Source organism: Ipomoea nil, unplaced genomic scaffold (genome assembly GCF_001879475.1).
Source record: "Ipomoea nil cultivar Tokyo-kokei standard unplaced genomic scaffold, Asagao_1.1 scaffold1074, whole genome shotgun sequence".
Classification (NCBI taxonomy): domain Eukaryota; kingdom Viridiplantae; phylum Streptophyta; class Magnoliopsida; order Solanales; family Convolvulaceae; genus Ipomoea; species Ipomoea nil.
In genome coordinates, this window is record NW_017617502.1 from 2,153,197 (window position 1) to 2,179,465 (window position 26,269).

At 36.8% G+C, this 26,269-nt stretch overlaps 2 protein-coding genes and 1 long non-coding RNA gene across 9 annotated transcripts; 1 reads left to right on the top strand and 2 right to left on the bottom strand.

The window, feature by feature from the left end:
* Positions 1 to 342: 342 nt before the first annotated feature.
* LOC109182699 (histone-lysine N-methyltransferase SUVR4-like) lies at positions 343 to 11,528 on the bottom strand. 4 transcript variants are annotated; one of them, XM_019332855.1, is made up of 11 exons: positions 11,439 to 11,528; positions 8,688 to 8,875; positions 8,541 to 8,573; positions 7,772 to 8,423; positions 7,507 to 7,658; positions 6,434 to 7,108; positions 2,030 to 2,295; positions 1,847 to 1,913; positions 1,679 to 1,729; positions 765 to 867; positions 343 to 624 (listed from the first exon to the last, which is right to left on the bottom strand). In XM_019332855.1, exons 2-11 carry the CDS (start codon positions 8,865 to 8,867, stop codon positions 605 to 607), a joined length of 2,199 nt encoding a protein of 732 aa, XP_019188400.1. In that variant the 5' UTR covers positions 8,868 to 8,875; positions 11,439 to 11,528; the 3' UTR covers positions 343 to 604. The 4 variants fall into 4 exon arrangements, with proteins under 4 accessions (XP_019188400.1, XP_019188398.1, XP_019188399.1 ...); XM_019332853.1 differs by having other exon boundaries at positions 8,688 to 8,916; positions 11,439 to 11,524; XM_019332854.1 differs by lacking the exon at positions 11,439 to 11,528 and adding an exon at positions 9,007 to 9,141 and having other exon boundaries at positions 8,688 to 8,916.
* On the top strand, positions 4,979 to 23,216 carry LOC109182705. Its single transcript, XR_002054400.1, has 3 exons — positions 4,979 to 5,294; positions 11,599 to 11,604; positions 23,206 to 23,216. It is a non-coding gene; the product is annotated as an uncharacterized LOC109182705 (long non-coding RNA).
* LOC109182701 (probable inactive histone-lysine N-methyltransferase SUVR1) lies at positions 21,894 to 26,003 on the bottom strand. Of its 4 annotated transcripts, none has more exons than XM_019332862.1 (6): positions 25,895 to 26,003; positions 24,328 to 24,561; positions 24,117 to 24,152; positions 23,532 to 24,030; positions 22,231 to 22,888; positions 21,894 to 21,945 (listed from the first exon to the last, which is right to left on the bottom strand). In XM_019332862.1, exons 2-5 carry the CDS (start codon positions 24,505 to 24,507, stop codon positions 22,503 to 22,505), a joined length of 1,101 nt encoding a protein of 366 aa, XP_019188407.1. In that variant the 5' UTR covers positions 24,508 to 24,561; positions 25,895 to 26,003; the 3' UTR covers positions 21,894 to 21,945; positions 22,231 to 22,502. The 4 variants fall into 4 exon arrangements, with proteins under 4 accessions (XP_019188407.1, XP_019188405.1, XP_019188406.1 ...); XM_019332860.1 differs by having other exon boundaries at positions 23,532 to 24,033; XM_019332861.1 differs by having other exon boundaries at positions 24,328 to 24,565.
* Between the last annotated feature and the right edge of the window lie 266 nt (positions 26,004 to 26,269).

Below are 26,269 nucleotides of genomic sequence, written 5' to 3' on the forward strand. Positions count from 1 at the left end.
TCAAAAAACTGTTTAAAGTAATTTTTTCAATTATTTTTTAAAAAAATCATTTTACATGTAATTAGTTATCAACAAACAGCCAAAAATCTTATGCTCAGATAGCACCCGAGTTGGACTTCCATATGGGAGGTTATGAGTTCGAGCCTCAGTGGAGGCGTTATTGGTTCTTTGTGCTTCAGTAGGTTGAGAAAGTAGCTATGAACAGATACTACATTGTAATAGAATAAGTAGCATTCAAAAAAAAAAATTATCAACTAATTAAACCCATTAACTTAATCAATTATCAGCTAATAATTATTTACCAAACATTCCCAATATATTTTTGGGAATAACTTGTAAACCTGATAGTAAACTGAATCTTATCATTAAAGCTGGGGCTGGGAGCAGAATTGAAATAATTGAACAACAGGGTGCATTAATAACAATGTACAGGGTCTGATCAATATCAAGAAACAAGAAGCAATTTAAATAAATAAACTAATTTAAAAAAAAAAATCCACAACAAAGATCCATTGATTTGAACTAAAGGTTCACCAAGCCACCAGCTTTCTAGGGCAGGGGTGATACAACATGCTCTGCTGAAATAATCATATCAGATGTATTCTCATCTCCTTGATCTGGACCCTGAACATACCACACCATGAAAGTTACTAAAGAATGGCAAACCACTCAGTCAAAACTGAAAAGTAGGTATAAGTTGTAACAACTGAATTCAATAAAACAGAATGGGATGAACATTATCCTTCTGTTCTGTTGCTACTTACTGCTTCTGCTTGAACGTTTGCCGTTTCTGCAGAGCCTGCTTCCGCATTGGCATTTAAATGCTTTGATTGGGTGTTCAACATCATCAAAATCAATTCCATAATCCTGAAAACACAACACTGTCTAATCAAAAGAAGATTAACCCAACTCTTAAGACTAATTTCGCATGCATGAGTTGCTCTAGGTGAACTTGAGTGTTGTAACATCTTATTCAGTCCAAAGAATCAATGCCCCCACCACCGGGGTTCGATCCAATTGTTATACCATGGACCAGGGTTCATATTGCATTGTGAACCCTGATACAAAAATTATGTACCTTCATTAACACATTCTGTACCTACCATTAACAGTTTCTGTATATGTAAGCAAATAACTTGATAATTGCTAACACATAATATAATAGCTACAGGTACAGAAACTATCAACTGCGTACAAATGTGTCAACTATAGATACAGAATCTGAAGGTTACATAATATGATTGCTACAGGTACTGAAACTATCAACTGCAAGTATAGAATGTGTCAACTATAGATACAGAATCCGAAGGTTATTTTTGGATCAGGGTCTACAATGCAAGGTAGACCCTGGTCCATGGTATAATTTGCCGATTCAATCCTATGACCACCCATTTGAAATGGTAACGGAGGTGTCATCACACTACATAGTAGTTGGCACATGCATCATATTTTATAATTCCAATGGGCTTCTTTCACAGCAATGCTTCTTTGTTTTGTAAAAACTTTACATGACCCAAACCCCTACATAGTAACTATCTTTATTGCTCCCTTCACCAAAATCCCTAAACAAGTTTACTCCAATGGGTGGTCAGGTCAACAATTTATGTTTCAACAGTATGCATCTAATACTCAAGGCTATAAACAAGTAAATATAGAATTTAAACACACTTCAACTCACCCAAGTCAGCTCTTCCATGGCTTTAACTTTTCTTGTAGTGAAGAAGGCAAGCTGTATGAAGGTAGCACACCCAGTATACAGTACAAAATAACCATTAGTGTAGAACAGTCAACACCAATGACACTAGAAATTAAATAAGTTTGAACCACAGAGGATAAGATTCCGTACGTGATAGTAGTGGTGATCCGGTGTCTCTATCTCAACAGGTATCTCAACTAAATTTGAATCAAAACATCTGGCAAAGAACCAAAACAATTCCAAATAGATGAAAATATATGTACACACAATCCAACACAGCATCAATAAATTAATGGTGTGACCAGAATGCAATCCCTTTTGTAGGAACTTTACCTGTGGTTTATAAACCTCGCAACATTGCCATAATAGGTAGCATCCAAACACAAAGCTTCTTCATCCTTTAACACGCCTTCAGCAGCCCAATCAGCATCAAGCAGCACAGGATACGAGTGTTCCTCGCTACTAGAGCCCCGTGAAACTCGTTCAAACAGTTCTGCATTGGTAAGAACTTCTCCAACATATTCACAAACAAATGCACCTCTTGGCAGGTCCTCTAGACTGCGTAGGCCCCATCCTTTCCCTCCAGGTGTCATAAACACCTGAAAATACATAAGAATTGTTATGAAATAGAAGACTGTATTATATTCTATACATCCTCACAGAGAATACACAACACAACTCTATATATACAAGCTAGAAGACACCAAACAAGGAAACAAGTTTCCAAAAGACTACCTACTCCAAACCCTAAATCTTTAGACTGCCTAATATATATATAGATACTATAACACTCTCCCTCAAGTTTGAGCATAGATATTAATCATGCCCAACTTGTTACATAAATAACTAACTCGGGTGCCGTTAAGGGCTTTTGTGAATAGGTCCCCTAATTGTTCTCCCGTCTTCACAAATCCTGTAGATATTAAACCTTGCTGTATCTTTTTACGGAAGAAGTGGTAGTCGATCTCTATGTGCTTGGTCCGTTCATGGAATACCGGGTTGGATGCAATATGAAGAGCAGCTTGATTATCACACCATAGTTTTGCAGGGATTGGAGCTTTGAAACCCGATTCATTCAGGAGGTTGTTTATCCACATCACTTCACATGCTGATTGTGCCACCACATTTTGCTTTTTGCTCTTCCACGAAACCAGATTACCTCCAAAGAAAACACAATAGCCGGTTGTTGATCTTCGATCCTCTTTTGATCCTGCCCAATCAGCATCAGTAGAACACTCAATTTTAGTGTGACCATGATTCTTATACAAAATTCCATGTCCAGGGGCTCCCTTCAAGTAACTCAAGATGTGCTCTACAGCTGCCCAGTGATCAACAGTTAGGGATGCCATGTACTGACTCACAACACTAACAGAGTATGCAATATCTGGACGAGTCACTGTCAAATAGTTCAGCTTTCCAACTAATCTCCTGTACCTCTCAGGATCTTTAAACAATTCCCCCCTCCTTTGACAATTGTGTGTTCGGTATCATGGGAGTATTGCATGGTTTAGCACCCAGTTTTCCTGTTTCAGAAAGCAAGTCAAGTACATATTTTCGTTGAGAAAGTAATATACTTGTTTTACTCCTTATAACTTCAATACCCAAGAAGTACTTCAGTGGCCCCAAATCTTTGGTTTGAAATTAACTATGAAGAAATGTCTTGAGAGATGAGATCCCTTTGGTGTCACTCCCTAACAATGTCATCCACGTAGACTACTAACCAAATAATGCCTGTTTTAGACCACTGTAAAACATGGAGTGATCTGATTTTCCTTTCACCATCCCAAAGCTCTCAACAGCTTGACTAAATTTCCCAAACCAGGCACGAGGGCTTTGTTTCAACCCATATAATAACCGACGAAGTCGGCATACTCTCCCTGACTCCCCCTGAGCAACAAACTCAGGATGTTGCTCCATGTACACTTCTTCGTGAAGATCCCCATGCAAAAAAGCATTCTTGATATCAAGCTGATGTAGAGGCCAATCATGAATGGCAACCATCGAAATGAGTAACTTGACAAAAGTAAGCTTAGCCACAGGAGAAAAAGTATCAAAATAATCAATTCCATAAGTTTGGGCATAGCCCTTAGCCACAAGACGAGCTTTCAGTCGAGCAACAGACCCATCAGAATTTACTTTGACAGTAAACACCCATTTACAACCAATAGTCCTCTTATCAGCAGGCAGATTAACCAATTCCCAAGTACCATTACGATCCAGAGCATTCATCTCTTCAATCATAGCATTTCGCCACCCAGGATGGGACAAAGCTTCTTTAACAGTTTTAGGAACAGAAATAGAATCAAGAGAAGCCATGAAAGAACAAGAGGCTGGTGACACACGACCATATGACACAAAGGAAGACATGGGATAAGTACAACTGCGTTTACCTTTTCGGAGAGCAATTGGAAGGTTATTGTCCGAGACTGGATCTAACGACGAAGAGGTGGCTTCAGGGAATTGTGCAGGCACCGAGTCAAGGGGAGTAACAGGAGGCGGATCTGGAACAGGGGCATTATGACGAGGTCTACAAGAATATACCTTTAAGACAGGAGGGATAGGAAGGGTAGGAACATAGGATGTGACCATATACATCAAAACGTCATTATCCTCCCCCTTACGGATAACATCTAGAGAGGAAGAGAAAAAAAGGAATGTCCTCATGAAAAGTCACATCAATGGACACAAGGTACCTACCAAGCTCAAGAGAATAACATTTGTACCCCTTTTGCACACGAGAATAACCAAGAAAGACACACTTAAAGACTTTGGATCTAACTTGGTGACAGTGGGACGAACATCCTGAACAAAACATACACAACCAAATATACGTGGGTCAATATGGAACAAAGACTTTGATGGATAGAGACAATGGAATGGCGTTTTCCCCTTCAAGACTATGGAGGGCATGCGATTGATTAAGAAACAGGCTGTGGAAACAACATCAGCCCAAAACTACTTGGGAACCCCATCTGAAATAGCAAGGCCCTTGCAGTCTCGAGTAGATGCCTATTTTTGCGCTCAACCACCCCATTTTGGGAAGGTGTGTCGACACAAGAGGATTGATGTAGCATACCCTTCTGAAGCATATAAGAGGCAAAGGGGAACGAAAAAATATTCCTTAGCATTATCACTGCGTAAGATTTTAACAGGCACTCCAAACTGGGTTTCAATTTCAGAACAAAACCCACAAAACAAACCAAACAATTCAGAACGACTCTTCATCAAATATAACCACGCCATACGAGAAAAATCATCAACGAATGTTACAAAATACTTGAACCCAGGTTTAGAGGTCACAAAACACGGTCCCCATACGTCAGAATGGACTAATTCAAAAGGAGAAGTTGCACGTTTGTGGACTCTAGGACTCAAATGCACGCGATGGTGCTTAGAAAACTCACATGACTCGCAAGGTAAAGAAGACAAACTCTGAAATTGAGGACACAATGTCTTTAACAACGGAAGGGAAGGATGACCCAAACGACAATGAGCATCAAACGGGGTGACAACACTAGAACAAGCCACAGACTCCAGCCTCGTGGTGTCAAGAATGTAGAGACCCCCAGACATGTGTCCCTTACCAATCACCCTCTTTGTCGTAAAATCCTGAAACAGACAATGGTCCGGAAAGAATGTAACACGACAATTTAACGAACGAGTAAGTTGGCTGACCGAAATTAAATTAAACGAGAAGTTAGGCAGGCTCAAGACAGATGACAAGGGGAGCGAAGGGACAGGCAAAATGGTACCAGACCCAAGTACATGGGAGGTAGATCCATCTGTTAAGGTGACAGGAGGACTATGTGTATGGGGAGAAAATGTGGACAATAGACTAGAGTTACCTGTCATATGATCTATGGCTCCTGAGTCTATGATCCATTTGGAAGAGGACGAGAGAAGGCAAGAAGTTGTGTTACCTGAGTTAGCAATAGCATGTTTAAGAGAGGCTCGGTACCGAGAAAACTCAGCAAACTCATCAGCAGAGATTATGACCGACTTAGCAAACATATCAAATTGATATTCAGCCATACCAAAACAAAAAAGCAGATCACAAAGCACACAAAATAGGAACCTGAAGGTGTACGATACAACCTAACCGTAGAGCAAAAATCACGGAAGCCAAATGGTCCAAACTGAGTCCAGATTCGAGACCACAAGACTCAAGCGACCCTGGGAGTGTTGGCAGAAGAATTTTCCGATCGCCGGAGACAGCTCATGCGCCGGCGCGTGACGGAAGGGGCGGTGGCGGCAGCGTGTGAGGCCCACTCGCTGGGCAGAACAACGCCGGATTTCGGAACTGAGGTCACCGGACGCCTTACTGTAAAGGCTTAGATACCATGTTATGAAATAGAAGACTGTATTATATTCTATACATCCTCACAGAGAATACACAACACAACCCTAGATATACAAGCTAGAAAACACCAAACAAGGAAACAAGTTTCCAAAAGACTACCTACTCCAAACCCTAAATCTTTAGACTGCCTAATATATATATATATATATATATATATATATATATATATATATATATATATAGATACTATAACATGAAGCAAAATTAGATGCAACTTATGGAACAAACTAGACCACAATTCCAAAAGATGTATTAGGCACTTCACTGGAACCAACCATTCATGGGTAATGAAATATAAAGTGGTATAATGCAAGCATTAACAAAAGATGTGGAATTCCAGGGTTAACCCAAACGGCCATCTATCTGCAAATGCGTACCTGTAACTTTCGACTAATTCCTCGTTGTACTACACGATTGCCACACTGTATATTACATCCACACTTCCTCCAGCATTCTTTGATGAAATTCCTCACTAGATGACCTTTGCAACGTTCTATAACGTTGTCATTTTTAGATCTTTCAAGTGGGCACTCTGTGCAGTAGAACTGGCAGTGCTTTCCTGGATCACGATTCATAGAAATACACTCTTTCAGAAATTCTTCCTTGACAAGGCCTTCTTTGGTGTATGCAAACTCACCCCCAGTTTCATATGCACAAGCACAAGGTACGGACAATGACAAACAATCACCAGAACAAGTTGAACAACTATGATCATCCCCAATACGGGCCAGAGAAATATTTACATATGCATTCTGAAATACTGTATTTTGAGGTATGTAGTGGAAGGATGGGGGATGCTTGCTATTAACTTCATTCACTAATGAAATTGCGATCTTTTCTTGCCCCTTAGTAATGTCAATGCCCTCATTTAAAGAGCTTGTGTTATCATGAGATACTTGAAGTGACTCCACAACCTCTGGACTTTCAGAATTCATCTCTTCAAGAACACTTCGACCATTTTCAGCAACTTTGCAGTGGTTGTTCCCAGATGCATCTTCATCAGGTAGTGATCTGTCATCCACACCATTGCAAGGAGGAGAAAGTTGTTGTATCTGCAAAAGAACCAAACCAGCATCAACTTGAGCATTGATAAATTCATTTGCAGAATCAAGAGGCATGTCTCTAGAATCAAAAGCATTTTTCACAAGAGATACTTCCAACAGATTACTAGCTGTTGTCATGTTGTCTGTTTCTTGCATTAATGAGAAGAGTTGGCCCCCAAATCCCAAAAGCAATGACACATCTTTCATCAGTTTCAGTGCAGAGAAGTTTGGGGCCAGGGAATGACCACAGTCACTTATCCTCCACCCAATATAAGTACGTCTTCTAGACTAGGCAAATGAAAATCAGGTCTTCCAAGAGCAAAGTCACAATTTATTGAGATTTTCACTTCTCCAAAGGGAGATGAAGCAATTCCAAGGTTAGAATAAAATCCATCCTTTATCCTTACCAGCTGCTGATTGGTTTTCATTTCACTGGATGAAGTTGCAATACAGCAAGTTCCATCCATAGCTCCACTGGAATCTGCTGCTAAGTTTTCAGAAGCACTGTGATCTTTTACCAAACCACTTACACTTGGAACATCATCCTTGTATAATGACTCTGTTGAATAAATAATGATCACATTAGATTTTACCAAGAAATTATTATATCAAGTATCAACAGATCGTCAACAAAGGAAAATAAGCAAATGACACACTAAGCATAATAATTACCAGAGGGGATAACAGCAATGGGAACCTCTGAGTGTGGTGCATCATCAGTGAATGGCTCATCCTTAGGCTTTATAAAATCATGAGCAGTAAGAATTTTCTGCTGTGGGGTTAGCACAGGGCAAGCTTCAGTTTTTGGCTCTTGGTGTAAGACATGAGAAGAATGTCCAGGGGCCAATGTCTTATCTCTGGCAGGTTGAAGAGTTTGAGGTTTCCTTTGTCTATCTCTAAGCCGCATTGGATGAGAGCTAGGCTTTGGTCCAGCCTTAGCCTTCCTCAAGCCATTAGTCTGATTTCTGTCAGCACCAGCAGGCTGAGTTGGAAGAGATTTATCTGGCAACACCACAGGTTTTGGTAAAATGGGTTCCTTTCCTTTGCTTCTACTGTATGTCTGATATGAGGGAGAAGGGGTTTGAGCTGCCCTCCCTCCATGACTGAGCTGATGTGAGGCCACCATGCCTTGTAAGACACTCGGGCAACTTTCACCAGATACATCATTGCACTTCACTTTAGGCTTCTTGAATGATGCCTCAGCCAAGGTGGAGCTAGAGTTGTCACAGGAAAGTGAAGGTTGATCATCTTGATGTTTTAACCGCTGTCGCTTAAGTGGTTGTTCAGACTCCTTGCGTAAGGTTTCTTCCTCCAAAACTCCTTGCTACAAAAGTTTGGGTTGTCAGGAACAAAAGAAAAAAGAGGGGATAAACCAGAGAAAATTAAAACAATATATTGGGAAATCACCAAAAGGGTAACAAATTAGAAACAATCTCATTACTTCACTATTCTTAGACTCTTTATTCTGTGCAACCTGCATATGATATGGAGTGAAGTCAATATTTAGAGAATAAAGGTTGAGGAAAATATGGTCCACAATAGAAATACGAAACAGAGAATAAAAAAGAAAATGAAAGAAGTAATGAACCTCTGACTCCCTTTCAAAGATAGCATCTGCAAGGGCTCTATAATTCTCAGCTTCAATGTATGTCCAGTTTCTATCATATAATTTTAAAAGGTTATTCAACACTGGTTTCACCATAGCTTCTTTGACTCCAATATCGTTCATAGCTTTATAGGCTTTTCTGGTTCTTCGATTGCGTGGCATTGTTTACTCTGCAAACTTCTTCACGCAGCTTTAATATTCTTCAATAAAACTACAATTACCCTTTATCATAAGCAATCTGTATAATAAAAAAGTAATTGCAGAAGGAAACATAAAGCATTGGTTTTGAAATAGAGTGTACTTTGTTCACTTTGCATTTGTCTTAACGCCCTTCTACTTTGGAAGTTAGCTTCTTTTAGAGGTTGCACCATCCATTTTCATATTAATGACCCAAAAGGGAGCAATTTTGAAAGGAGAAATATAGGAGAGGATGACAGAAGGCAATATGTGAATGTGACTCTGCATTATATAAAACAGGGAGCATGGAGGATGTGACAGAATCTATCTAGTAACAGGGACATGGAACACCACCTACAAACACATATACATATACCTATGTAAACAGTTATGTTCATGTAATTTGATAAAAAGAGCAGGTGTATATTTTGGTGTTTGTGCACATCAGTTAGTTATCTCTCCGCACCCCCACACCCAAAAAACAAATGGTTATGGTGCTAGTCCTTCAACGTTTTGCAGCAAAAGCTATGGCCCCTAAAATAGTCCCCTAAATGTCATCTCTCACGCTTTTCAGCTATGAGCAAAAAACCTTCTCTACCATTACACACATATCAATGCTCTTTCATGGAAATAATATCAGAATCTAAGCAGTAATGCAGATCTAAATCATAGAAATTGGCACGAAATGGAGACAAGCACATTGAACCAGAATTAGATTATAAAGAGTTGGTCAATAAGGGACAAGCAATAATATTATAAAATGTGCTCTTAACAACACCTCTGGTAGTTCAGAAGCCTGATTGGATAAAAAAATCTCCTCTTCCTTACAGTCCAATACCTTGTGAGGTAGAAACTTTGATCCTTATCTGAGGTTGGCAGGTTGCCGAGGAAACACGAGAACAAAGGATGTTCAATTGACATAAGAAAATAGGAAACCCTAGATTCCTTTTATGAGAGAGTTCTGTAAATACCCCTCCGAAAAATCTCTTTAAGCTATTATCAAAATGAGTCAAATAGCACGTGTTATGAAGCGTCAAAGCTATAAAACACGTGTTAAGCTTCCATGAAACCACTACATGCCCCACAGGAGCTGAAGGTTAATTTGCCAACTTCCTGGGTTCTAATCTAGAAAATTCAAAATAAGATTCGCAGGTTGCCAAGGAAAAACGAGAGCAAAGGATGTTCTATTGGCATAAGAAAATAGGAAAACCTAGATTCCTTTTATGAGAGCATTCTGTAAATACCCTCCAAAAAATATCTTTAAGCTATTATCCAAATGAGTCAAATAGCACGTGTTATGAAGCGTCAAAGCTATAAAACACGTGTAAAGCTTCCATGAAACCATTATATGCCCCACAGGAGTTGAAGTTTAACTTGCCAACTTCCTGGGTTCTATTCTAGACAAACAAAAATAAGATTGACAGGTTGCCAAGGAAAAACGAGAACAAAGGATGTTCAATTGGCATAAGAAAATAGGAAAACATAGATTCCTTTTATGAAAGAATTCTGTAAATACCCCTCCAAAAAACCTCTTTAAGCTATTATCCAAATGAGTCAAATAGCACGTGTTATGAAGCGTCAAACCATAAAACATGTGTTAACTGTTAAGCTTCCATTAAACCACTATATGCCCCACAAGAGTTATTGTGAATCTTATTTTGATTTTTCTAGGATAGATCCCAGGAAGTTAGCAAATTAACCTTCAACTCCTGTTTGCTTAATACCATTCATTCCATTTTTTCTAAGTTTGTGTTTGATACAACTGCAATGTTGTCTCTAATCTCTTTCATTCCAAACAGTTTAAAATAGCATTCTCTTTTAGTTTTTGCGTATTTTATAAATTACCCTTTCAGCCCCAGAACGGCCAATATAACAATCTTACTAACTTGAATACATTGTGCACCAATGAAGCTAAGAAGAATTCCTGCCAAAGACCTTGAAGTCTAGTGACATACTCGTTAAGCCGGGAGGCCTAATCCCCAAGGTACTGTCACACAGGCCCCTTCCAACAACAATGAACTCTTTTCCACCATATTGGGAAACCCTAGTCTCTTCAATCTATCCCAAGGTACTATTTGGCTCTTACTAGAGGTACTCCTTCCAACAGAGAACCAAACTCTTCACCGCCACACTGGAATCCTAAGATCATAAACCTCCCAAAACTACATTTCAAAGCACATTTCCTCCTAATTCAGAATTCCACAAACTTTATTTCTCTTTTCGTCTAAAATTCATTTCTTTCTCCCATAATAAATAACTATACAAATGAAAATTAATTGTGTAACCGAGTCATGGAATTCTTCCTCCAGCAATATAAGCCATTTACACTTACATTCACAGATAATGTATGTGTAAACCAAAATGGAAATACATATTAGCATTAAATTTTTAAATAAATAAAAATAATAAATATTATCCACGAGACAAACCGAAAAAAAAAAAAAAAACACTTTAATTGAAGCGGAAAATGATAAAGAAACTGAAATTTAACGGAAAAATCTAGAGCTATTAGAAAAAATAACAATTTGGACTAAGAAACGGGAAAGAGAAGCTCACCTGCTGAGATGCGAAGATCAAATGAGAACAGATTGCGAGGCCTAGCTGCACAAAAGCTCAAGCTCCGACAGTGGGTGAAAGAAAAGGTGCTGCCTGTAAGAAAATGGGGAAATGGAATACTTGTATGTTATAAAATATTTATCTTAGTTAAATTAGAAAGAGTGGTGTTATATTTTTCTCTCGATATAAATGTACGCTTGATTATTAAGCTAACATTTATAACAAAATCGAACAATTGATAAATAACTAGTAAATGTAAAATAGTTTTATAATTATGTTAACCTAACATGTGACAATAGGAATAAGTTTAGAAATAAATACAAATTTTCAAAAATTAATCACATATACCTATATAACAATGTTAATGAGAGGTTTTTGTTAATACTTTTGTTTTGTTGAGAAAGAAAATATATGGGTGGAAGACAAGAGAGATTGTAATAACTCATTGTTTTACCGTGAAGGAAGAGAGAGAAAGAGAAACTCGCCAGTGGAATTATGCAAGGACCCCAACGCTAAAAGTTGGTTCACTAAAAACTCAACAAAATTTTATTATTGAGATTGTTCTTATTTTACTCTTTACGTAGATAATGGTAACCCATTTTTTCCTTGTGTTCACCTATAGTGCAAACCACATAATGAGAATAATCTCTTAAATTATACTTAGCATTTTCCATATTATTTATACTTTTCACAATATATACTCCCTCGTGCATACATTACCTAGACTAAAAGGGAAAGAAAAGAAAAAAATCACCCTATAAAACTAATGATCAACTCATACTCCCTATACGTTTAATATTTAGAAAAATGGTTAAATAGGTTTCTGAATTTTATATGAAAAAATAATTATATTTAATTGTTTTATTGGAATTTTAAATAGGTTTCTGAATTTTATATAAAAAAGTAATTATACTTGATTGTTTTATTGGGATCGTGTGACAATTCAAAATTTAATTTTATAAATTCGGTTTTAAGAAATTTTAAAATAGTCATTTTTCACTCTACCAAAATTTTTATGATGAAAACGGTGTATGAATTAATTATTTTGAGTTATGTTTTAAATGAATTCAACATCGGGACATATTTTATTTCTAAAAATTTCGGGTACATTGCGTACCAAGTTTTTGACCCAAAAGTCAATTGGAGTGAAACTGGGAGAAATATGAGAAGCCTAAACTAAGTGGTTATCACAAGAAAGTATTTTTGGAAAAATGTATTTTGACCCCCAAACTATTTAAAATTATCTTTCTAGACTTTGGTCCATGTTGCTTGGTGAACCACAAGATTCCATCCCTTGTCTGATATTTTTAGAAAATCAACCAGATTACCATTTTGCCCTCCACCAATCATTGTTGATCTTCCTAGGGTTTTGAGCCACTATAAAATGAATAGTTAGCAGCCATTTTCCTCTTGATTCCATCATTGTCTTCCCCACCAAGAGCTCTACAAGAACACAAAGAAGAAAACAATAAGTTCTTAGGCTTAATCTCATCCACCCATTTTCCATCTAGCTTTCATTCCTTAGCTTTCCATCTCTGAGATTCTTGTGCTTAAGGTTGTTGTGTGGTTTGCTTGAGGTATTTAGGTGGTGAATGGGGTAGTGGCTGACTTGGGAAGAAGAAGGAATCCCAACAAAAAGAAGATGCAACAAAGATATAACTCATGGACTCCCAACTAGCTTTATTTTGACTCTGTGAAGTCTAGATTGAAGTGAAAATGCTTAGAAATGCTAGATTATTATTGTTATTAAGCTATTAGTGATCTATTGTTGATATATGATTGTGTTGTTGATGATTTGAGAGTGTTGGATTGCTCAAAGTTTGTTGCAGGTGAAGAAGAAATCCCTCTGGTGCACAGACACCAGACAGGTTCACGGAGCTAGCCAACGGCCCTAGTCAAGGACCGCTGGCTAGTCCCATGGAGAGCCAGCCCTTGGGCACGGTTCTCAGCTAGAACTGTTGCCCAAGGCCGCCGCTTGGCGGAGCCAAGTAGCGGGGCTCCTCAAACCCCGCCACAAGCTTCGCCAGGCCAAGTCTATGTAATGCCCGGGCCCTCTATGGCTCAGCTACGTGTCGTTTGGAACAGGACTCGTCGGTCCTTAAGGCTCGGACACTCGGGTTCATTACGACGCATTAATAGAAGTTGATTTCGTTGATTTTGGAGTTGAAATGCTTAATTTACAGTAGATTTTGTGTTGAGAATTGCTTTGGAAGTATTCTGTAATTGTTTTATAGTGAAGAAGAATTTTGAAGTGTTTGAGCTTAGATATTTGAATGAGAAGCATGATCGTTATTTTATTATTGGATTGAAAAGCATGATCATTATTTGATAAGTTTTGCTCGAATAGCATGCCTAAGTATCTATATTGATTTATTGAGAAGCCTTGTCAAGAATGTGAGAATTTGATATGTTTAGAGTATGATTTCTAATTTATAGTGAATGAGTTTATGAAGTATAAGTTGAGTTTAAGAGCATGAACAATAATTTCTAAGTGTTTGCTAAGAAGATTTATCGAGAATTGAGTTATGCGCATGAGTTAATACATTGTTTGCTTAATTTATAGTCAAAGAGGATTTGAGATATTCTTTATCAGTAAAGAACATGTTTAGCATATCATGAACTAAAGTGCCAAAGTGGCTTTAAGTAAGCCTAAGACCCATTTCAAAAATCTATATCTATTTTGAAAAATCATTATCTAGTTGTACTGAGAAGTTGCATGATATTTGATTTCCAATTTGTGAGAAAAGAGAAGTAGTTGAGAAACTATCTGCATGAGTTATATCTATATGTATCTAGTGTGAGTGATCCGTGGTTTTGGAGACTCGTTAGGACTATGTCCTTTCGGAAGAAAATAGAAAGAAAGAAAGTAAAGAAAGAAACGGACATTGCGATCCGATATGAAGTAACGAGGTCGATATTCCCGAGTTACTAGGTTGGATACTACCCGCCGGACTTGGAATCCCTATCAGGGGGTGTGCACATTGACAAGTACGATACCTGATTCCACAAAGTTTGAGAAAAGAACCAAGAGAATGGTTCTGTGGGTGAGACGACTATTAGGTCGGCTAGATGCCGAGCCTAGATAGGTCCGTTCACATTATGGTGAAGTTCCTACCTCGCCCACGAGTATAAGAAAGAAAGAAAGAAAGCGAGTCTATGTGACTCAAGAGAAAAAAGAGAAAAGCGCGTCTGTGTGACTCAAGTGAAAAAAGAGAAAAGCGAGTTATTGTGACTCTAAGAAAACTCCACAGAACAAGTGTTCCTTGTTACAAAAGAAAGAGTGTATATGTATATCTATCTATACTTATACTAAAGCATCATGTTCATCTTATTGCATGATTATATGATTTGCACGTGTTGCATGAAAGTATGAGAAAAAACATGACTTTATATTGTCATTTATTGATTATCTTGATAGCATGAAATTGCTTGTTAAAAATTTAAGTATATCTTTACCCATCAGTTGAGCATGAGTAATGTATTTCCCCATGATAATAAGTTTTATATACGAAAACATGAGTTTGTTGATGAATTAACTGTATGAGGAAGTATGCCTATTTAATGATTAGGTTGCAAGCATCTAGAACTTATCGTTGAGTATGTTTAAGTGTTGTTTAAAGTGATTAAGATTACTTGATCTAAGTGTACGTGGCAAATGTTTTCCAAAAGTATATGTTATAGTATTTTACAGGGTTGTGTGGCGTTATACTTAGCTTCGTACTAATTGGTTGTTTTTCTACTTGCTTGTTTGTTAACCCCTTTCAGGTGGACCCAGTTCGAGCGCGATCGAGTTAGACTAGCTTAGCTTAGAGAGCGAGTTGTAGTCTAAACTCTTTTTAGTTATGTTTGTTATGACTTGGTTGCTAGATCTGATTAGATGTTTTGATGGTGTTGGACACCGGGGTTTTAATCCCCAAGTTTGTTTCAAGTTGTTTAAGCTTGACTTTTGTTTAGATCTTTTCCTTGCCTGTGCAATCACCGTGTGTGGTGATTGTGGCGGTGACATCTCTTGTAGTTTGATTGTTAAGTGCTATCTTAATACTGTTTAGTTTCCCTTTTTAGTTAAGTCTTGTAATTAAGGTTTAAGAAAAGTGGGGTGTTACATATCGAGTCCACCATAAACCGGGTATAGAAATATAGAACGGGGATAACTTTACTACTGACAGGAATCGAATCCAAGTGGCTGGGTTGAGAGTATAGACCAGAGACCACTAGACCAAGGCGCATGTAGTGCTCAAAATCCTCAGATGATGATATCTTAAAGGGGGGGGGGGGGGGGGGGGGGAGGGTGCCTTATATAGTGTAGAGGGTCTTCCAGATTGTTGACAAGTGTACGACATCGGCTAGTCTTCCATATCCATTCTCCATGTGTCCATGCATGCCTCGTATCTTCACCCACGTCTCCACCTTCTCTACCACCCCTTACTACCAACCCCAATCGGTGGGGGCGCCGATGTGCGCCGGGGGGTGCATGGTCCCCGCTAGTCACCATGCCATAGGGAATCAGATGGGCTCACATTGCTAGCCATGCGCTAGCCAGATGGGCCACCATGCATGTCTTCCTAGCCCAACATAACTTTGGCCACCCTCCTTCCTTCCTTCACCACCCTCACTTGAGCCAATATTTTCACAATAAAATGCAATTGTTATATCATGCACCAGGGTGCACTTTATGTGTATTATGTTATGAATTTATGTGTATTATGTTAAGAGTTTATGTGTATTTTATTAATTGTCTAATTGTCTTTATACTCATTATTCCTTACAATTTCAAACTCAATCAAACAATGGAATCGATATTCTCAGTAATTTATTTTTCACCAATCAAACAATGTAATTAATCTTCCTGGTAATTTTTTTTTCACAGAATTCCAATTCCATTTTCCCTCAAATATTTACTGTGAACCAAACGGGGCCTAAGGCGGTTTGCCCCACCAATTTCTCAAAAAAATGCTCCTTTTGCTCTTAATTTTAGTTTTTTTTTTATTTATTATTATGTATTTAGATGGTTTCAACAATATTTTAAACAATTTTATATCCACTTAAATAAATAGTTTGTAAGAAAAAATGATGAGAACCTTAGGGTCCGTTTATCAACAAAAAACTGTTCTCTGTTTTCTGTTTTCTAATTTTTCAGTTTTCATTCTCTATTTTCCATTCTATGTTTTCTGTTTAGAAAACTTGTTTACTAACTGAAAACTGTTCTATGTTTTCTATTTTCTAATTTTTCAGTTTTCACCTAAAATTTAGTTCAGATAATATTAATATTTTTTGAACTAATATTTAAAATATTTTTTTGGATATATTCATTTGAATGACTTGTACATGAATATATAACTTTTACTTTGAATTCTAATATATGTGTGATTTCAATATCGGATAACTGGACCGAACTTGTATTATGATGTAACATAATTAAAAATATTCGAACTAATAATCTATTGAGTTCAATCAAAATCTAAAACATTATATAGAGTTTAATTCTTAATTTTGATAATGTAAATAACGTCTTACTTTAAAGTGTAAGCAAATAAATTATGTTTAAATAAGTAAAGTAAGTAGAAAAGATAGAAGATAGTGATAAGTAAAATAATATGATAATGAATGTAATCATAGTAATGTGGTTATAGTGACATATAACTAAATTGATTATAGATGATTCTGTTTTCCATTTCGAAAACAGTTTTTAAGTGTGTTCCAGTTTTTCAGAAATTATTTTCAGTTTTCAAAATGAAAATTGTGTTAGTAAACATGTTTTCTGTTTTCTGTTTTCCAGTTTCTGAAAATTTTCAGAAATTTACAGTTAGTAAACGGCTCCTTATGTTCTATTAGTGAATTTTGATAATTTTTATTTTTTTTTACATTTAAAAAAAAAAATCGACGCCTAGGGGACACCTAACGTGTTTTGCGACCTTGCCTATATATCAGTTACCATCCGATCGATTAAGTTAAAATTTAAATAGTTTAAGTAATGAATTGAGTTGAATTTAAATATTCTAACATATACCTTAAAAAAAAGTACTCCCTCTGTCCCATTTTGCATGTCTTACTTTCCTTTTTAGTTTGTCCCAAAATATTGTCCTCTTTCCAAAATTGAACATCACCATCATTCTACTTTTTCCCAAATTACCCTTATGACTTTTGCTTTTATTCCCAAAAGTGAAAAAGTGAAGGGCATAATTGAAAAATACATAACATTTACTTTAATTTCTTAAAAAGCGTGCAAAAAGCAAATGAGACAACCAATTCGGGACGGAGGGAGTAATAAATTGAATTTTCAAAAAAAAATTATTTTAATAAATAAATTTTTTTAAACAAAATGTCACTTGCCAACTTTAAAATTCTCTTTATTTATTTTTGGATCAATTAACTAGAGTTTTAGCATGACTTTTCACCCATGCCCCGCACAGGAGGTAAGATGTTCCTATTTTATGTTTCCTAGAGTATTTAGTGAAGTTAGTATGCTTATCTATGCTTGAGTTTTGGGCTAGACCTGGATAAAATGTGGCAATTCTTATTTAACACGGTCCAGGTTTCGGGTTTGCGAATTAAATTTCTAATCCCACCCAAAACCCGAATAATATTAGTATATAAAGGCTTGTTAGGGTTTCAGACTAGACATAACCATATTTGTGCGCCGCTCACCTTTCCTCTCTTCAGACCTCAAACGCTCCCAGTCTCTTTTTTCTGTCTCTCAACTCTCATCTTTCACCTTGTAGATTTTAAAAGTGATTTTATGTGTGCTTATATAAAACTGAATAATCTAATTGTGTGATTATTTGTAGGTGGACTACTCAATATACCAAAATATCTATATGACCTTTCTCCAGAGGTATATTGTGATTTTATGTGTGCGTATGTATTTTAATTTTAATTTTATTATGTTCTAGTAATGTTTGATGTATGTCGTATGTATTTTAACTTTTATTATGTTCTAGTTATGTTTGATGTATTAGAAATTTTAATTAATATATATTCAATATTAGTCTTGTTTCGATCGTCTCAATGAGATCTTTAAAATGGTATAATTTTTATTTAATTATACAAACTTTAAATATAAGTATTTAACAAAATAAAATAATACATACATATAAAACAAATAAAGGGTACATTTGTAATTAGAAAAAGAAACAAGGGTAAAAGGGTTAATTTTTTCCCTTCTCGATTTGCCGTGAATGAACAGTGTCGCGCCATATTTGGCGCGGCACTGTTCATTAACGCCAAAAGGAATGGCGTTATGGTGCGATGGAGACTCACGTTGGAGATCAAATTTTTGTCAAAATGGCGAGATGACGCTAGGATTTGCATATTTGGTGCCCCCTTGGAGATGGTCTTAGGAAAAGAATCTTAATTGGATGCACATGAAATAATATTTGTATCTTAGCTCAGTTTGCTGTAAAAATAAATTATACGAAAAAAGCAACTGCATGCATTTTCCTTTCATACGTCAATTTCAATAAAACTATTGCTCTGATATCTTGAATTATTGCTCTGATACCATGAATTATTGCTCTGATACCATAAATTATTGCTCTGATATCATAAATTTTCAATTTTTTGATCGGTTATGTAACCGATCAACCGTTTACTCACCCCTATTAACCAATTTTTTTTTTTTTTTTTACCTTTAACTGTGACCCAAGTATCCCTTCTTGCTCCTCCACTCCGAACTCTGGGTTGTAGATTTCTCTGGTAAGTGAGTAAGAAGAGTCTTCTTCTGCTTGCCATTAACTTTACTTGTTTGCCTTTCTTTTCTTAAATACAGGTTCAATTGGTTTTAAAGCTTTGTTGTTGATAGCATTTTGTTTTAATATGTGGGTATAAGAAATATGGTTCAATTGCCTAGTGCATTAGAAAAAAGTCGTCTCTTAATGAATTACAAATGCTCACCCGTCACCCCCAATCATTATTGTGTGTACCATATTTTGTATACTTCGCCGGTCTAGAGCCCAGTCTAAACAAATTATTGTGTGTACCATGGTCCACTGTGTTATATAGATCATAATAAAATATAATGTACACTCAGTACAAAAATAATGTATATCTCCTGAATACAATGTACATTATTTTTGTACTAAATATACATTATTTTACAATATACAAATATAATCCATACAACTTGTATGGACCATGATCCACACAATCTTAACCTAACCGTCAGCCAATGCCACACCCAATTTGTGAGTTGTTTTACCCTTTCTTCCCATATTGTACAGTTCAAATATCTATATTATATACAAATTAAAGAGGAATAGGAGGGTATTTAATAGTGATGGTTTGATGGTTAATCTATCTGGTGCAGCTAAACAATGCATGTGTATTATAATTCTCATTACAAACACAAAATAAATGATCTAAAAGCATGCAAGAATATTGATAACAATATTAGAGAATTGTAATCCAGTTAATATTATGGTTTTTGATTAATTTTAACTAATAAAAACTTATTATTAACTTTTTTATATTCAAATTTTAGAAGGGTTAACATAGGGAGTTTTAGAGTCTTGGCCATGATGATAAGTGGTTATTCAGAGCCATTCATAAGTAAGTCATTTAAAATTATATTTTTTAAAAATTTTAGATGTGACATTATGTGCTTGTATGAAATTAAACTTTAATTTTTGTATAAAAGTGGATTTTTATACATATGACAGTAATGGCATTATCATATTTTGTAATTAGTCTGGTTATTTTAAGATGATAATTTGTTGTAACTAGCTTAGCTTAGATTATTAATTGATACAAATGTCATTGACTCCTTTCTGTTCTATATGCACTAAATAGTGTAAATTTTAAAATATCAATATCTAGCAAAACTAATGAATGATCAAATATCTTGACTCCCTAGTATTCATATGGTCATTAGGCTTTTATAGTCACTAGTATTTTCACACGTGTTGCACGGAATGGATTTGTTATAATATTTTAAAAATATTTAGATTGATATATAAATATAATTATAATAACGAATATTATATAATGCAGTTGATGAAATGGATTGTATCGATTATGTTTTTTTTTTTTTTTTATGTTATTCTTGCTTAAATTCGAACAAATAATTACCTAATTACCCGTGTGCATGTGACGCACGAATAAAATTTTTTATTATAATAATTTTTTTTATTATATATTGCAACAACTTTGAAGACTCATTTTCTAAGGAAGATATCAAATTAATGATTTTGTATACTTGGTATAACCTTTTACAATTAGTTAGGACTAATAACATGACCATCATTAATAGTATAGATTAGTTTGAGCTCCCCACCCCAATCTTCTGTTTTTGGCCTTCCAGCAACAAAATTTTCATCTAATTGTACCATCAAACCTACAATTAATTAATGAATGAATTGAAGTAGTTAAAGAAAAGGTAAAATTTTGTAGGGTACACTATATGATTTCTTTTATTTTCAGTGGAATTCTTAATCATGCACGTATAGCAGTATTATCAAGGCGTCGCCTAGGCGTCCGGTCGGTCGAGACCGAACACTTAATGTGCTCGCTTAATGTGCTCGCTTCGCCTAAGTGCAGAATACAACCCAAAACTCCACAAAACATACACGGGATGCTGAACCTACACACCAAGGCGAGTTGACCGGTGTAATTTTCAGTCGGAGAAGTCGCTGAAATCTGCCTCACGCGCCGGCGCGTGGCATCGGAGCAACGGCTCAACGGCGGCACGTGGAGGTGCGTGGTGGCTCTGATGGCGGCACGATAAAGCTCCGGCGTCGTCCTCCTGTTCCGAGCAAAGCCCACTATCTCACTCTGGCATGTTATCAATAAATACTAGACTTCTCACCACCCTAGAAAAAATTATTCATCTTCTCAAGACAACTTGAAGTAAATAGGGTTATAAAAGGCTTCCCAAGACAAGATATTTTCAATATACAATAAATACTTGACTTCTCACTATCCTAAGAAAAACTATTCATCTACTTCAAGTAAATAGGCCAGCAAAAAAGCTGCCAAAGACAAGATATTTTCAATATATATATATTTTTATTTACATCTCGCCTAGAAAGTCCGCCTTGATAACCTTGACGTATAGTGCACGCACGACGCACGCACGAAGCATACCAATTTGTTACTTCATATGATTTTGATACTTCATATGATTTTGAAATCTTTCTTTGTTTAGAATCCAATTTGAAATTCATTCGCCGATTCCGTCAAACTCGATTAACAATTAACCTCATCAACAGTCAATATTTATAGCATGTATTCAAAATATTATCCCCTCTAATGTAAGTGACTTAGTTATCCCCTCTATTACAAGTGACTTAGTGGCAAGGAATGTTATCTCTTATATTATAAGCCATGTGATTTTGAAACTTTGGGCCCATTGCTTGTGATTTTGAAACTTTGGGCCCATTGCTTGTATTTGGAGACATGCATACAGTGTGTTTAGAAACTCAAAGCATAAGAAACAATTTCAGCATGGTGAAACACTAGTTATTTTAAAGGAAGGTCCACCTTGCAACTAACTATTGTACAAGAGACTGACTAGGGATGAGAGACTGACTAGGGATGACAATATGACCCGTCCCTGACGGAAATCCCCGATCCCCGCCCAAAAGAAACAGGGATGGAGAAGAGTTTCGAAGAACGAGGACGGGAAACATTTGTGATTCCCCGTTGGGGACGGGGAACGGGGAATCCCGTTCCCACCTAATTCCCCGTGGGGACGGGGATGGAGAATATTTCCAATTACCCGCCGGGGACGGGGACGGGGTAGCGGGGACGGGGAGTACTCCCCCTCCCCGCCCCCGTTGCCATCCCTAAGGCTGAGTAGCTCTTTAGGTTGTACAACACCACATTAGAAACTTCAATTTAATAGAACATCAGTTGGAGTGCAACCAAGCAGTGCACTACAAGGCTCTGCCCACCCAACTGTGAAAGTACAAGAGACATGCTCTTTTTAGGTTACAAAGATACACCATAAAAGATGGTATGGCTAATGTAGAAAGAAAACTTGAAACATCTACATATTTAGCCAACATTCCCTGACAGCAAAGTCTTTATAAAAGAATAATAAGTTTGCCATTTTCGCAGTGCACCTTCCTACTACTCATCTCTTGTTGCTTCTGAAGCGATGGAAGATTGAGCACGCAACTCCAAGAAGCACTCGCAAACATCTTGCATTACTTTTATCACGGAAAATTTTGGGTCGACATCTTTGTACTCACTCAGACACTTCTCCTCCATCAACTTCACCACTGCATCTAGGCTAGGCATCTCAAAGTTGGGTCTTCCTAGAACTGCGCTACAGTTCAGAATCACTTTCACCTCTCCAGAGGTTGAGGAAGCTACCTCCAGCTTATCATTGGCTCTTGCTTCGCTTGATAGAGCTAAATCTAGTGTAGCTCCGGATTGCATCTTCGGATCTAAAGGATGATCCTCATTCCCGATCGAACCATTTGCATTTGATGATCCACCTTTCTTTGCTGACACTGCAGCAAATTAAAAAAAAATGTGATCTTTAGAAAGAAAATTTTACAATCTAAAAGTTCCCAGAAAAGAGCTCTAAGAATAGAAGAACTAATTATCAGCATCGTCTCACAAGTAATTGGCATAGAGAGCAGATGATGACAACAGACAACCCCAATGGGCACCGGCCCTCCCAACCACCATCATCTCATAAATTTCTGGTCACTTTTTAATGTTTAAGAGGTTAAATCCAAAAGCCCAATTCAATCTGATTAAATTTGGAATACATGTTTTTCCCTTGGTTGTCTAGACCAAAACTTAATTGAGATCTTAATTAGAGTGCTCTCAGAACTATTGACCAACTAATGGACACATCAAATAGTAGAATCAATTTTATCTCGATGTGATGCAACGTTTCCTTAGAAAAGTAATTCAGAAATCTCTCAGAAATCATTGATAATTTTGAGAAACCTTCACAAATAGTAAGACATCAGATTTTGCAGTGGCACAGTAAATATACTGTATACCAAATTTCAAAGCATAAGAGATTCTGGAAAGGAGTCCAAAAACCACTAAAGTTGAAGTACTGGACAAATAAAACTCCTTTAAGGCCATGAGCCCATGAGAAATGAGAAACATGGTTCAGTAACATGAACTGATACATACCTGCATGAGTGCCTGAAACAGGAACTTCTTGGTGCATGCCTCCAGTGACCGGCTCTTCTTTAGGTTTGATCAATGCATGAAATTTCTTTTTGGATGACTGTGCATTGCTAGGCTCACTGCTTGGCTTTTTAGCAGACATGATTTGAGGAGATAGAACTTCCTTACCCCTCTCAAAACCCAAACCAGTTCCTGCACTACAAGAACTTGGCTGACTTTTGTCTGCACCAGAAAGCTGAGCATTGGGAGAAACAGGCTGTTTTCCTTTGTTCTGAGCAATATATTGACATGATGCAGGCTGTGGTTCAGAATCCATATGGCCATTAGAGGAGTTGTGCAGTCCAAGAAGTTCAGCCCCCTCAACATCATGCCTCACCTGTGAAGTTCCACCCAGGCTGGATGGTGATGATAGACCAGCTTCAGCTTCCTGTCTCAAACGCGATCTTTTTAAGGGCCTCATAGGCTCTTCATCCACAACCTCTTCTTCCTCCAAATTATCCTCCTGCTAACCATATATATGGAAACAATTAGTAGTATTACTAATACATCAACTTTAGCATTCACAAAGCAGAATAGCATAAGCATTACTTCAGCATTCTTTGATGATTTCCGACGTTTTGCTTCCTGTAAGATGAGGAAAGCAATAAAGTGAATAAACATTTTAAGAATAATAGCTGACAGAATTACAAATAAGTACAACGAATTGATTAGCTGGAAATTAGCATGGATTACTGTTTGAACTGGAAAAAAAAAAAAAAAAAAGGGAGATTGGTGAAAGAAGAAACAAAAACAAAATCACCTCAGCTTCCTCATTGTCAAAAATTGCATCTATAAGGGGTCTATAGTTCTCCTCTTCAATGAGGTCCCAGTTTTTGTTATACAACTTCAAAAGACGTTTCAATACGGGCTTCACCTTGTCTTCAGAGATCCCAAGCACTTTCATTGCACGAAAGGCACTCACAATCCTAGGATGAGCCATTCCTCACCCTAGCAAGCTCTTAGAGAAGCCTTGGATTCTCAATCAAGGGTCAACCTAACTTTTTTCACATCCAAAAGCAATGAGAAAAGAGAATTTACGTGAAAAATAAAAACATTAATTTTTCTTTTGAAGGATACAAAATTACAGAATCATATATAAGCACAGGCCGAATTGACTCTAAATAAACATGGCATTACAACAGCAATTATTACACTACATAAAACTTTCAAAATCCCAACTGACTAGAACATAAAAGTACCTCACAAGAAGTAATAAACTTCAAATTTTTATTACAGAGTAAAGGACAATATCTGGAAAGAAAGCAATTGATTATATTGAAGACAAATAAATCTAAGCTAAGCCCAAAGGTAATTACAGAGTCTGTTCCAGTTCATAGCCTAAGACGGGCAAAAAAATCCCAAAAGAGCTGTAATTCCCCATGAATGTCAGAATGTCAAAACAAAAATGCCACCCCCCATCTGGGCCAAAATCATCCAACTTGTTGAGCGATCCAACTATTAGCTTAGGGTTTTATTGAGATAGAACACATGTTTCAATTTGGTATTAGAGCCCACACCATGCAGAGGTCATGGGTTTGAAACTCTGAGCGATAAAAAGAGACTATGCTCGACGTGTTGCTTGGAGCCCGTCTGGCTTGCACACGTGAGAAGGCGTGTTGAGCATATACTATATAAAAACAAACGTGCAATCCAAATATTAGCTTAAGCTTTTAGTTGAGAATTGAGATGAAGCACATGCTTCAACTCAACTGGTCCAAACTCATGTAGTATGTCAATCTCATCAAACTAATGAAGATCAGGAACATGACTGAATGCAAGTGCTGAGAGATCAGGAATCATTTCTTCAAGCATTCAAGCCAAAAATTTGTAGTATTCAAGCAAAGCTTGATCATAACGAAGGTCAAACCCAAAGTTCATCATGTTCTAGTAAAGAAATCAAATTCAAAGTTCATTGTGTTCAGGAGTATATCATTCGTGGCAAAAAAAAAAAAAAAAAAAAAAAAAAAAAAAAAAATCAAGTCCACGGCTCATTAAATTCAAGCAAAGACCATTTGCAGAGAAGCTAATGCATCAAACAAAAACTGTATTCCTTGAGGCTAGGGTCAATATTGAAGTGAAGAATCAACAGCCCAATTATATTGTCACCTAAACATTTTACCTAAATCAAGTCTAACGGAAAAACCTAGAGAATTAAACCGAGAAAAATGACTGCATGAAATGCAGAAATCTAGTTCTCCACCGCGCTGAAGCGAAAGTGTAAAATATACATAAAACCAAGCATAACAGAATATTTGTTGAGAATTAAGAAACGGCGCAAATGCATGAAGATTTGAAACTGTAAAGAATGGATTTAAGCGTAGATTTACCAGTGTTCATGGTTGGGGCCGCAGAGAATCTAGGGTATACTGAAGAGGAACTGCGAAGCTGAGACCTGAGGGGGGAATCGAAAAAGAGGAGAGGGAAGTTGGAACACGCGGTGGTGCATATAGATTACAGAGCATCTCGATGGGAGAAGCGCGTGGAGGACACTTGTCATATTTCCTAGATGTAACTGACGACTGTTTTGTATGACGTGGCAGTTAGAAATTTGAGTAAAGTGTTTTGCATTTTCGGTCCTAATAGTCTAATACAGTAATACATAAACGAGAAATTTTACATTTTTAGTTTTTCAATTCTTTTTTTTGTCAATTTAATATTCTCAATGGTTAGTCAATTTCATCGAACAAAGACAAGAGAAATAT